The 13,022-nt window shown below is 46.3% G+C and overlaps 2 protein-coding genes across 5 annotated transcripts; both read left to right on the top strand.

Annotated features, from left to right (window-relative positions):
• The first annotated feature begins 1,315 nt into the window (after positions 1 to 1,315).
• LOC122377081 (ER membrane protein complex subunit 4-like) lies at positions 1,316 to 3,656 on the top strand. The gene is made up of 2 exons (XM_043357035.1): positions 1,316 to 1,685; positions 2,770 to 3,656. The coding sequence occupies exons 1-2, from the start codon at positions 1,494 to 1,496 to the stop codon at positions 3,079 to 3,081; spliced, it is 504 nt and encodes a 167-aa protein (XP_043212970.1). The 5' UTR covers positions 1,316 to 1,493; the 3' UTR covers positions 3,082 to 3,656.
• A 1,293-nt stretch (positions 3,657 to 4,949) lies between these two features.
• Positions 4,950 to 11,673, top strand: LOC122377048 (major facilitator superfamily domain-containing protein 9-like). Of its 4 annotated transcripts, none has more exons than XM_043357020.1 (7): positions 4,950 to 5,135; positions 6,783 to 6,857; positions 7,266 to 7,328; positions 8,488 to 8,619; positions 8,879 to 9,008; positions 9,595 to 9,804; positions 10,146 to 11,673. In XM_043357020.1, the coding sequence occupies exons 2-7, from the start codon at positions 6,828 to 6,830 to the stop codon at positions 10,814 to 10,816; spliced, it is 1,236 nt and encodes a 411-aa protein (XP_043212955.1). In that variant the 5' UTR covers positions 4,950 to 5,135; positions 6,783 to 6,827; the 3' UTR covers positions 10,817 to 11,673. The 4 variants fall into 4 exon arrangements, with proteins under 4 accessions (XP_043212955.1, XP_043212961.1, XP_043212948.1 ...); XM_043357026.1 differs by having other exon boundaries at positions 4,961 to 5,139; XM_043357013.1 differs by having other exon boundaries at positions 4,999 to 5,182.
• The last annotated feature ends 1,349 nt before the right edge of the window (positions 11,674 to 13,022 follow it).

The raw sequence follows: 13,022 nt of genomic DNA, 5'->3' as shown, positions 1-13,022 counted from the left end.
GCAGATGGACGCCAGGTGACTTCGTCTGCAGGCGATTCCGGAGACCGCGGCCTCAGCAGGCAGTACCACCTGCATCGCCATGTCGGTGTTTCTAGAAATGGAAAAATAACAGTATTGGTGAAGGACAAGCAATACAATGCATTCTGTTTTCCTCTCTTGCAGGTATACGTAATCTACAATTATCATTGTTCCTATTTCATTCAACTGAACCTGAAAATTCCATATTGGCACATTGTTTGACTAAATTTGTGTAGTTGGGAACAGGGGCGACGCCACGTTGCGACGACTGGAGGGGACATTGACCATTTTGGAGGGGACGAGGACCATTTCAAGTCGATTCTTTCCATGCAACGCCATAGGCGTAATGCTAAAATTTTAAAAAGTGGAGGGGACGAGATCCCCTCCGTCCCCCCACCCTGTGGCGACGCCCTTGGTTGGGAAGCAGATTGTTTGAAATACATGTTTGGCTGAACAGTGCGGAAAACATTTCATTGATCACTATAGCTGCAATAAAAATACTGAGACAGAAAACATTTGCGCTTACCTGACTCCTTAGTCAGCCCCACACATCGGAAGTGGTACCATTTATCGCAGCCGTCGCATCCGACCATCGGTGCTGCACTGATGCTGCTGCACTCCCCACATTCCCAGTAGGTACCTTAGGAGCGTCTTGGCTGTGAAAAGATTACATGAGTCATGGCGCATACATGAATAGTAAGATGTTTTATATGTTTAACATCGCATAGCAAAGACACAACAGCTGGGAGTCAAGTGTAAGCCAAAGTGTAAGCCCTGCCATGTTTTGCAGACTGGATTTTAAGCAAGAAAAGCTTTGCTAAAAATGACGCTTGACGAAGCCTCATCCTACTGGGCTGTCTGACATGTCTCCCTGTAAAAAGCATGTGGCCCTTATATTGTATATATGATGAATATGTTAATAATGCAGAGAAAACACAGTATAAATTATACCCAACGTTTCATCTTAACCGACTTTGTCAAGGGTGTTTGAACAGCTTGAGATGAGTGAAGTGTAAGGGTACCTAGGTACATCTGAAAATAAACTGAATCTGCGTTCAATAAACATTGATTTTGATAATACATTTCACAAATCAACTGCTAATAACAATCATACTAAAATAGCACGACAGATAACTAACAATCGCATGAAGAACTTCTTGATTCGCCTTGACATTGTCGTCCGAACGAATTTGTCTGAAGTTACACATTTGTCTTTTCTGCGCAGCATTTGTGTTTGCCATTTACCGCACCAAATGTTCGCCAGCGGTGGTGACTTTTCCTTACCTGCTCACGAAACGTCACACACGACATGACGTCACCCGAAGACGTCATCAAAAAGTCCAGCTCTTAGGCGTGTCCCATTTTGCATGATACATTTCAATTTCGCAAGCAATTTTGGTCCCAATTTTGCACAATTTATAAGGAACAATTGCTAAAATTCATATTTAAGATATATTAATATTTGTTCATTTACGATGTCTAAGGCTGTGGCCAACAAAGGTTCTCGCTGGGCGCTGGATTTTACTGTAAAAGGAAGGAATTCAGATTTGCCAGCTCCTCCAGGCTACAGCCTGTCTGTGAACCAGTCATCAGAAGTGAACAAGGCAAATGATGCTAGTCTTGTGATAAAAAGAGCATGGGATCTTGCGCTCTCTCCTCTGAAACAGGTACAGAGCCCCGAGCCTGAACTTATTAACTTGCAAATTCTTTGTCAGCATTGATGTTGTGAGCTCTGCTCTTCGACATTCAGTGTCGGTGTCATTGGATAAGTACCTTGTTCCAATTTCCAGGCGGCTGTTAAGGAGCATTTACATCAGCACAATTGTGTTTTCCATTTTTTGAAACTACTTTGCTCATGATACTTGGCCTACCATTCTTGGGCATTACAGTCCTCGTACCTCAACTACAAATGTGGGCATTAGTAGAGCAGACATCACACAAAGGTTTTCCAACCAAGGAGAGGCGCTGTAGGTTGTAGGGTAGGTTTGTAGGTTTATAGGTTGTAGGTTGTAGGTTGTAGGCTGTAGGTTAGGCTAGGTCAGGTTAGGTTAGGTTTGTTTAGGTTTTGTTAGAAAGAAGTACCTCCAGGCATAGCGCCTCTCCTTGGTTGGACAACCTTCGTGTGACGTCTGCTCTACTAATACCCAAATGTGTATGCAATCCAGTCACCCTCATTGTCCTGGCTGCCCATGCCTTTGTGTTAACCATGTCAATTGTCGATATAGTGACAGTGGTTGCTGAGCAGCACTCATGTTTGATGTACACAGACTTAAAAATTTAGCATGCATATGTTTTAAGAGTCTTATAGTATGGATATGGCATCTATCAATGCAAAGCAGAGTTAGAAAAGGTGCTACCTGTCTGATGAAAGGACAGCTTTCAGTTACCTACCTTATTGATATCTCATTTACAATATCACTAAAATTACTAGTTTTCAAATGAGGCTTATATTTTTACCATTATGAAAGGATGGTGTAGATGAATTCATACCCATTTGATTTATTATTCACAAAGGGCATTTTGTCAAACATTGCTCAAAACATGAGCTGGATTGTATTATGTCATTCATCAACCTTGTAGATAGTGCAAATTAAGAGATTCAATGTTCTTGCATACAATTTTTATTTTTCTGCTGTATACCAGATCCTGTCGCGTACACGCAAAAGCAATTTTGTTTCAAATTGTTTGAGGTAGGTGCACCTACATTCCCACAATGTATTTCGGTGACGTCTGTCCATTTTTTTTCGGCAGATCCCGATGAACTTGTTCATCATGTACATGGCCGGCGACTCCATCTCCATCTTCCCGATCATGATGATCGGCATGATGCTGCTGCGCACCGTGAAGGCGCTCTTCTCGATCCAGCAGACATTCAAGATGATCGAGGGCGACCACGCCATTCTGCAGCGACTTGTCTACTTGATCGGCATCCTGGCCGGTATCGCGCTGGCGCTGTACAAGTGCCACTCGATGGGTCTGCTCCCCACCCACGCCTCCGACTGGCTGGCCTTTGTCGAGCCGCAGCAGCGCGTCGAATATGCCTTCGGAGGGGTGCGGATGTGAGACGGACGCGAGGAGTGAGGCGGGGTGTAAGAGTGTCGGGTGCGAAGTTGAATCTGGGGGGGGGGGGGTCAGGCTGGGTAACTATACTGAGGTCGTGACCAGTTTGGTGCATGTGATGTATGGTATGCATGGTATGTGACACGTGTAATTCGTTCGGGCACCAGTGCTGCCCATGGGATGGGATATTATTATTTACATAATGCGAAGAGTGTGCATTGTATCTCGTTTTGTCATTGTTTGTCGTTTCATGTGTTGTGTGGGATCATTGATCGTGGTAACTCTGTCTCTTACCAGATACCATCATGGGCACATTGAAAAAATTAGCGTCACCACAACCAAAGCACGTTCAGTGTGTATGCTTCGCATGAGGCAGTGGAGCAGGGCAATGAGGTGATGGAACTAGATGCCCTGCAATGAAGCCACGTTTGTCCAAGCGGCGTTCTGCCAATAAAAACTAAACGTATACCTACTAATCTTCGGAATCATAATGAATAGCGATTAGTGACGTCGACGCGATGCGACAGAGAACGTTCAAAAGAAAAGAATACAAACAAATGGAAAACTTGTGCGACGCACTCCATATCGTTTTGCCCAGCTGGCGCCAAGTGGATGAAGCTAGGTCACTAGGTCATCGGAGGCTGAAGTAAGCCCCACTTACATTCCCAGCAAACATGCCCACATGGGTCCCATATCGGGTGAACATGGGCCAGATGGGCCCACGTGGGACATGGGCTACAGATGGGCTACCCATATGGGCCCCATATGGGATAAAAATGGGCCAGGTGGGCCAAAGGCATGTGGGCTGGAGATGGGCATCCCATGTGGGTCCCATATGGATCACCCATGTTTGCCCCATTTAAGTTACTCCAAGTGCATAAAAGCAAAAAAGGTGGCTGTTGTTCATGTGTATTTTGGACTCCAAGTAGGTATATCAAAATTCAAATTCATACATGATGCCATATGGGGTCAATGTAGGCTGGCCCATATGGGTTCCATGTGGGTGCCGCGTGGGTCCCATATGGGGCCTACGTGGGCTGGCCCATATGGGTCCCACGTGTCACCCACTGCCATTCCCATGTGGGGCCCATATGGAAGACGTGGGGGGCCCATGTGGGCCCCATATGGGAACCATGTGGGCATGTTTGCTGGGTTGGGGCGCCAACTTGAAGCTCTCGGACAGGGTGAGGCCCTTTAGGCCGATAGGGAAGGAGCTCTCGAGCGTGTACTATTGTATGAAACACGGGTAATGCACGCGGCCCCCAGACCGGCTTGGACTCATGGGCGCGGGAACCGGGGGGGGGGGGGGCAGTGGGGGCAGCTTGCCCCCCCCCCCCCAACTCTAGGGCCGGTGCCCCCACAACTTTGAGACGGAATACCGCGCACTTTTTTTGCCAATGTTTTCTTTTTGGTTGAAAAAGCCAAAGGATGAAAAACAAGTGGCCTAAAACCGACGAGAGAACTAAATTTGGGGGTACCCTAGGTTGATCTCTCATGGTGTGCCTCCCAAGTCTTGAAGTAGTTCCCGCGCCCCTGTGGACTCTCCTCTCTCACATTAACCAGAAGAGTCAAATGATGAGGCGTGAGAACCGAGCAGTTGGTCTGCCATACGCAGTACGCACCAATGTTCCATCGTATCCATCGTGCCACAAATCACAATCAAAATAGACATCTGTCCAGCATGCGACTAAACTAATTCAGCATTTTTATCCGTTATCTGACTTGGTTATTGGCATTGCAAGAGTTCGAGCCGGTGTAAACAACATGTTTCCGTATAGCACTTGAAGTACCAAATGAATACATATTATTTTTAGCAGCTCTGTCCGTCGCACATCAAGATCTATTTTCGACATGTCTGACGCATTAAAGACAAACTATTTGTGATCACTTGCAGGAAAGGCTCGGAACCTTTCCGAAGCAGTCTCAAATACACCAATGAACGAGAAAATTTTGAAAGAAAACGTCATTTTCTATGGCTCATGTTGAATCACCCAAGGCCCTAAATACACCGAATCACCGAAGAGGTTTTTAACGTCAAGGAGTGTGAGCGCCAACTGGTAGGTATGAGAAACATTATTGCTGTGCAGGGTCGGCGGCCACTTAGGTAAATCCGTAATGCTTCAGCCCTATTATTTCTGAAAAGATATATGGTGAGAATCGCTGATCGTGTAATTTAGTCATAAAATGTCTAAATTACGGGTAGTTCAAACTTCAAGTTGTAAAGCAGGCGTCATGCTTGTTTTTTGCAACCAGGGAGAGGCGGTTGTACAACCACTCAACTTGAACTTAAAAAATATTTGATTTACCATTGCCTGCAATCTCCTAAAGCATTGCCTTCGGCACTGCGCTGCTTCACAACAAGCAATTTGACGTTACTTTCTTCACATGAATAGTATCTGAAATATGTATTCACTTGTTTTTGGAGTGCAGTCACGTAGTGCATGGTTGGTGCAATACACAGTCGGTGGAGGGGTATGGCGCTCAGCGGCGACAGCAAATATTATATTGGAGCATTTAGAGTTTAGACTTGTTTTTGGCATGAATAACTATCAGATATGAAATCAGAAATTGTGGGGTGATATGCTTTTTACTATAACATGAGGTTTGCTTGAAAAGGAAAGGCTGTCGGTCTTAAAGTAAATAAATACCTCTGGCCCTAGCACAGTTCAGTGTTATTTTTTATACATCTAATTATGCTACCAGTCTTCTGATATATGAAAATTCATTGCTTAAGTTTCTCGCCTTTTCCTTGGTGAACCACACACCAGGTACCTAAATTTGTTCAATCAGAGGCCAAAAACTCCAGCAAGCTGGCAGCCTGCTGAAAAAGTGGTGAATGGACAAAGCCTCTGACAAGTGACATGGAGCTGTAATTCAGCTACAGTGCAGAGAGAAGAGACAGCTCAATTCTTCCATGCAAAGACAAAAAGGATTACATTAGAAATGTCAAGGTCAGAGGCCATTATGTCAGGCCAGAGGTCATATATAATACTGAACGAGGCCGGTGTAAATAAATTTTCAAGACCGAGGTCCTTACTGAATTTTTGAACGAGGCCGAAGGCCGAGTTCAAAAATCAGTAAGGACTGAGGTCTTGAAAATTTATCACCGGCCGAGTTTGGTATGTATTTTACTGTATGCCAACAATAAATTTATTTTCTGCTGGACCGAAGCTCTTAGCCGACTTAGGAACGAGACCATCCCAAAATGTTGGCTTAAGTGCATTCTGGTAATGCATTTTTGACCGTGGTCAATTTGCTTACACCAGTTATTACCACACCCCTCTGGCTAATGTATTTGAATAGGCCAGGCATACAGTAATTCAAAAAATATCATTGTTGCCTTTGCATGACAGATTTGTGAAGCTCATGCACTTTGCCACCAGGCACCAGAATATTGTCATTTGGCTTATCCACATCCCCTGGTGGTAGCTTGATGAATATATCTTACAAAATCCAGCAGTATTGCATCTCCATTCCTTATTAACCTCTCAAAAGTAGTTAATCTTCACATGCAGTAGACCTGACTTAGAGTTGATAATCCTATTAAGCATGTGAAACTGCTGTGTAATTTTTCTCAAGTGTTCTTTCCCACCAAAGCATTAAAAGTCTCAATTCATACAACTGATATTGTGAAAATGACAATGTTTTGGTTTCAGCACTTGTTACTCACTTACTGACATTGGCTCTGTAACCACACTCTTCAGCAGGTGTATTGGAACTACTGCAGGCTGTCATAGAATCAAACAGACATGGCTGATTCATCAAAGACAAAAGAAAAGGTGAGTAACACACAAAGGTGAGTTACTTTGAAATAATTTATGAGCATAGGTAATGATTGGTATTGTTTACTTGTCAAGCAGCAAGTGGTGTAGGTTTCATAGCATAATATGTGTGTACAATCTAGATAAAGCAACAATACAAAAGTCTTGCTTATCACTTATCTTTGTGCTAGTGTTGTGTTGTATGACTGCTGGCATTGAACATTTGACTACTTTTGGTGGAAAGATTATGGCAATGATCATTGTTATAGCCAGCCATAGTATATAGCCAGGTAGTTGCAAAGGTATTTCCTGAGATGTTGGATAGGCAACTTACTTGTCTTCTTGTCATCTAAAGATTGAATGATCTTTCTCCCCTTCTGCTTATTATAGAGACATAGTTAATTGTAGCATGTGTCTGTTTTGCAGAAAGGAGACATCCCCATGCCACCAATGTCTTGCATTGTGTGCATCTACACTCTGGGCTTCATGGTAAGTAAAATATGTAGTGTGCTTGAATACCTAGATAGTACCTACTTATGTTACCCATAAGATGAACCACTGCCATGTGTGATCGTGAACTGTTTTGACTCATTTAGGTATGCGTTTGGAATGAAATTAACTAAAAAAGAATGGTTATTTGTTTGGAAAAGGTGAGGCAGATTATTTCCAGCTGGTATCTTTTGAATGGCTTACTCTGATGTAGAAATAATTTTTTCTTTATTCATAAGAAAATCATAGATACCTACAAAGACAGATTTATCTGTACCTACTAACTGCCTAGCCGGTACTGTATTGGCGTAGCGTTACCCAGGTGCCCCGATCGTAACACATCGAGACGGTAGCGGGGTGCATTGTCGCGTGCTCTGTAACGGGGTTCCTGAGCCGCGTAAGCGACAAGCGGTAAGCGACGTTCGAAGATCATACAACATAATTTAGGAAGCACAGAGTCTTGCTCAGGACAAATGTCGGGTACCCTGACACCATCGTACGTAAAATGTTACCGATTTGGACGTTTTCGTTGGGACGAATCGCCTCGTAGGTAAAACAAAGTGAGAGGCCGACCATATTGAGGAACAATCTTGAAATGCTCGTATAAGATGTTTCTGGAACAGGTTCTTAGCTTCTCAGATTTGACTTCAGGCCAACGGTTCGTATGTATTGATCCTCAGGACCACAGAGCAATGATACATGTTGATCGAATCGATATTGATTTCAGTGTGTCCATTCAGTGTGTCCAGTTGAAGGAAATGCGATGATGGTAAAAACGAGAATCATAGATAGAAAACGAGAAAACGAAAACGCTATAGTAAAAAGCGACACCTGCTAACTTCGACCTTTTAAGGTACTTTTCTTAGCCTATGTTGGTCAAACGGTTGATCTAGGTCCGATCTGTCAGTTACGTGAAAGCTAAAAAAAACTTCTTCCTTCTAGCCCCTTTAGTTCAAGAATACTGAATAGTGGAATGGTAAGTCGAATATTAGGCCTCAGTCGATAAGTCGCAGAAATCAACCTTTGGTTATCATTGGAAATATAAATTTTTACCTGGTAAAAAGTGGCTTAATTGATCTCAATTGGCCTTCTTTTATATTTGAAAATTGCACGTGGCAGATGTTCTTAACTTCCTAGCTGACAGCCCGCCGTCCCGCAGGACCTGTTTGCCATCAGTCTGATCCTGCCGCTGCTGCTCTCGCACGGGGAGCAGCTGGGCGCCTCGCCGATGATGAACGGCCTGGTGGGGTCCGTGTACGGTGGCCTGCAGCTCATCTCTAGTCCCATCTGCGTGAGTAACGGGAATTGAATATTGTGGAAGGGAATAACACGCTAACTATTTTGTTGAGCAATGATTGGATCGTCGGTAATTTGTTATGATCTTGGATGGCTTCTCATTCAGACATTTTTTCCTACTGACTATTATGTACTCGTACACCGACGTGTCGTGACCTCTTCTAGCTTGCAGTAGCACTGCTATGTTGTGTCGTCGACTGTCATGCCCCTATCGGGTGTTGCCTCTAACTGTCCCACTTCTCAACACACTGCAGGGAAGCTTCAGCGACCAGTATGGCCGGGCTCGTGTGCTCATCATCTCGCTGCTGGCGTGTACGGTCAGCTACCTGACGCTAGCCTTCTCTGAGACCATCCTGCTGCTGGTCATATCGCGGGTTTTAGCAGGTGAGACTGATACTGCCTCTGTCAGCGGTACCGTGGCTTTCTGAACTAAAGCGTTTGCCTATCGTACGGTTACTACTGGTGCCATCTAACGACTCCCCTACCATGGGTGCCGTTAATGTCTATGCTCACAAAAATTTACGATAGTCTCAGTTCGTTTTTGCCTAAATCGGCTGAAATAATTTCAGAAATACTCAGTGTCAGAAATGCTTGGTCCCTTCTATTTTTTTGCGGCTTTTTAGCTTATTTCACTTGTTTGTTTGCTGCTTTTTATAGAAAGCGACATTTATTGAAATTTATCGAGCAAACTGTCTCATTCAAACCGTTGATGAGGATAAGTCATAAAATAAACTATTAGAAGTTGATTGACCTGTTACGCCTGATTATAGATATCTGGACGTTTTTCTTCTTTATGTTTCTCCGACTATCGATTTACCCCCTCCCCCATCTCCCTATCAGGCTAGGTAAAACACAGGTAGACCATGTGTCAGCGTGTCTAACCTCCCCACCTTCCACTCAGGTTCGTTCAACCATACACAAACGCTATATCAGTGTAACCTCTCCTAACCATGTGCCACCTCCCGCCCAGGCTCGTTCAAGCACACGCAGACCATGTGTCGGATGCTGCTGGTCGATCTGGAGCCGCCCTCGGAGCGGCAGCGCGTCATCGGGTGGTTCAACGCCATCTCCAGCATGGGCTTCATCGTGGGCCCGCCGATCGGCGGCCACCTGGCCGGCATGGACGACGGCTTCAGGCTCGTCACCCTCATCTGCGCCGGACTGTTTGCAACCATGTTCGGTGAGCTACGGGAAGTGAGGTGTATGAGCTGTTTTAAGTAACTATGTTTAAGTGTTTTTGCGACGCATTTTCATGTCCTAGCGGTGTTGGTCAGCTTCCTAGGCGTCGCATCATTGGGCATTCGCCGCTCATTTTCATCTCACAGTATTCAAGCGTCCCATGTGCTTGATCTGGCCAGCCTTCGTTTTGTTTAGTCGTAATCTGCGCCTCTTTGTCTCCGTCTAGCCTCAGCAGATCTTGAAAGTCACTACCTGACCCACACCTGACGGCTGACCTTGCTTGACCCGCCCATGTGACCCGCTCAACCCCCTTGTGACGCCATCTGTCCTCTCCCCCGCCAGTGCTGTCGTGTCTGCTGGTACGTGATGGACCGCGCGCGCAGCACCACGCCGCCGCCGCCGCCGTCGGTGAGTCCCTCACCTCATTCACCGATGTCGACTGGCTGCGTATCGGCGACCTGATGGTGGTGCGCTTCTTCTACGCCTTCTCCGTGCTCCTGTTCCGCGCCAACATGCCTTCGACGGCCGCCCGGCTGTTCGGTATGACGCCCGTGCAGTTCGGCTACCTCATGTCGATGCAGGGAGTGGTGAGCGCCGGTGCCGGCTTCCTCACCGGTCCTATAGAGCGGTTCTGCGGGGACCGTCTGACGGAACTGGCGCTCACCTCGGCTGTGTTCACGGCGGCTCTGACTGCAGCCAGCCTGGCGCCGAGTATCACCTGGCTAGCCCTGGCGCTGATACCGCTCTGCGCCTGCACGTCCTCACTGCGCGCGTGCGGCACGGCTCTGACCCTGGACCGCACGCCGGCGGCGCACCATGGCCTGGTAATGGGCGCGGGTCAGAACATCGCCTCCGTGGCGCGGCTGGCGGCGCCGCTGGCCGCTGGTGCCGCGCAGCAGCTGGTCAGTGATCGAGGACCGGGCCTGGTGGCCGCCGCGTGCGCCGCCATCGCGCTGGGAGTGGCCGTCTACATCCGTCAGACAGCACAGTCCAAACGGGAGAAACAGGAGTAGCCGGCTGGATGCGGGTGGTCGCTCGACAAAGGTGAGCTGACTGCCCAATATCACCGTGAAGAGTGGATACTGTGAGAGACGTGATACGATCAAAGGCGGGTATCTTATGCCGTCTTTTTGTCGCTCAGTATTTGGCCAAAGTTGACGGTGAGTCACATCTGATCTCACTGTGTTCGGCTGTGTGGGATGGCTGGTGGCTCGTAGTATTGGAGTTCAGTGTGTGAGAGTGTCGTTAAATTACCTACAAGGAAAAACGCCTATCGGCTATTGGCGCTCGTTCACCTTTATTCGGTACAGGGTTACGGCAAATTGCATTTAACTGCATAGCGCACAACTCCCTTTCGAGGAATGTGAAGGTGGAGATGGTATATTTAGGTATATGTTTTATATCCCATCCAAGGTATCTTGGCCTAGTGTGTGCTATCATTATATTTTTTAACTACTTGCTAAAATTTATACAGGGTAATTTCAGTTGTTCTCCAATCACTCCCTAGGGTGTCTTTTGCCAATGCATCAAATCATTTAAGGTCACATTATGTGCTTGTTATGGCGCCAACGGTCATTAAAGTGATTGGTATATTCTGTTAATTGTTATGTATATCGTTATGCTTTATTCAATGATATAAGTCAAATATTCTGACAGGCGCATCAAGTCATATTTTCCAGCTAAATACCCGCTGACTTTCAAAACTAGCCAGCATCGGTATTGAATCGCGATCTTTGTGAATACGCCTTTGTGGAAGTTCATAGTGGAACCTGCTAGGTGAAAGGCCTGTGTCAGGAATGACAGTTGAAACACATGGGCAGATTTGTTGCTTGTTGGGGATGGGACCATGAATACATTCTATTGCAGTGCATTTATTGTTTGAAGTCCATAGGCGTCGCCAGAGATTTTCGGTTGGGGGGGCAAAATCAACTTTTGTGTCAAAACTTGCCTTTCCCCAGTCTTAAATCACTCGTTTTACATATCATTCGACGCGCAATGGTGCGAGGAATCCCATGGTGACAAAGGTTTCCTTCTAGCTATGACATGTAATTTTTTAAAGAAAAATTCGAAATTTTGAAATTTCATAACAAAACGACTGGTAGAATTATAGTGGCTGCGATTGCCGACGCACTGCAGAGGGCCCCTGTGCAGACGCTCGACGCTCATGATCATTACCTACCGATTTAGAGGTGAAAAACGCTCCATTTGATCGGATCACCCTGCTAAAACCTCCATTCACGCATGCATGCAGAGGTTTTACGTGAAATGCATAGGACTTATCCCAGCCGCCGATCGTAGCTAAGTTGGGCATTCGGCGGAGAGTGAATGTGTGAAGTGTGAATCGGAAGTAATTCATCTTTGCTCCAGTGAGAGGAAGTGTTTTGTTCACTCGAGTGTGAACAAAAGTTTCTCGTTTTTCGTGTGAAGGGAAGCGCTGCAAACGTGAACAAAAACTGTTAAACAGAACCAAAAGTTACGCACGGCATAGCGGCAAGGGATCCCTTAGAGATAGGTTTGTGACTTCCAGGCCATTTCAGGCCACTCAGGGTCGGTGCTGACTCTCAGAAGCCTGCTTAGGATCCCGGAGATCGACGTGGGTCACCTCAAATATTTACGCGTACGTGGTGCTTTAGGGCTTTCCGAGCCCAAGGTGGGGTCCTCAGAAGCCAGTGTGGGCGGCGGGCGCTAAAGACTAGGCCCAGGGTGAGCCTGGAGCCCTTGGATAGCAGTGCGAACCCTCAGGGTCTATGTCGAATCCCTAAGGACCCTACGTAGGGACATAATAAACATGTGTTGCGGACCTCAGAGGGACACGTGAGCTGTGACCCCGCAGATGCCGGCTTGGGGTTGGCAAAGTCTGTCGCCTCAAAAATTTGGCTGAACTATCAGAGGCCAGTTAAGGTTCTCAGAAATGTTCGAAGGCTCAAAGATCCCTGTATGGGCCCTCAGAGAACATGGACACCAGTGGGGCTTTCAGAGGCCGGTTTGGGCCCTCTAAAAGCTTCTTTAGGGCTCAGTGGAGCTCCTTAGGAGCCTTTGTTTAAAGCAAGCTCATGAGCCCTGCGACACTTGTACGGTACTTGAGCCTGTCGCAGACATTTGACGAGAGTTGAGAAAGGCCCCGAAGATTTCGTTTCACGCTTTGAACGAAAATTGTGTCAGCACTCCAAAACTTATGAAAATTAGCTGTAAAATGTAATAAAGAACGAACTAGGAACA

Source organism: Amphibalanus amphitrite, unplaced genomic scaffold (assembly GCF_019059575.1).
Source record: "Amphibalanus amphitrite isolate SeventyFive unplaced genomic scaffold, NRLGWU_Aamphi_draft 000043F_arrow, whole genome shotgun sequence".
Classification (NCBI taxonomy): domain Eukaryota; kingdom Metazoa; phylum Arthropoda; class Thecostraca; order Balanomorpha; family Balanidae; genus Amphibalanus; species Amphibalanus amphitrite.
The sequence above is the reverse complement of the archived record's forward strand: the minus strand, read 5'-3'. Positions and strand labels throughout refer to the sequence as shown.

What these genes read in the sequence shown, in the direction of transcription:
- LOC122377081 (XM_043357035.1), top strand. Translation starts at nt 1,494, where the DNA reads ATGTCTAAGGCTGTGGCCAACAAAGGTTCTCGCTGGGCGCTGGATTTT. An exon ending in CGCTCTCTCCTCTGAAACAG is followed by an intron (nt 1,686 to 2,769) that starts GTACAGAGCCCC and finishes TTTTTTCGGCAG; the next exon opens with ATCCCGATGAACTTGTTCAT.
- LOC122377048 (XM_043357020.1), top strand. Translation starts at nt 6,828, where the DNA reads ATGGCTGATTCATCAAAGACAAAAGAAAAG. An exon ending in CATCAAAGACAAAAGAAAAG is followed by an intron (nt 6,858 to 7,265) that starts GTGAGTAACACA and finishes TCTGTTTTGCAG; the next exon opens with AAAGGAGACATCCCCATGCC. An exon ending in TCATCTCTAGTCCCATCTGC is followed by an intron (nt 8,620 to 8,878) that starts GTGAGTAACGGG and finishes AACACACTGCAG; the next exon opens with GGAAGCTTCAGCGACCAGTA.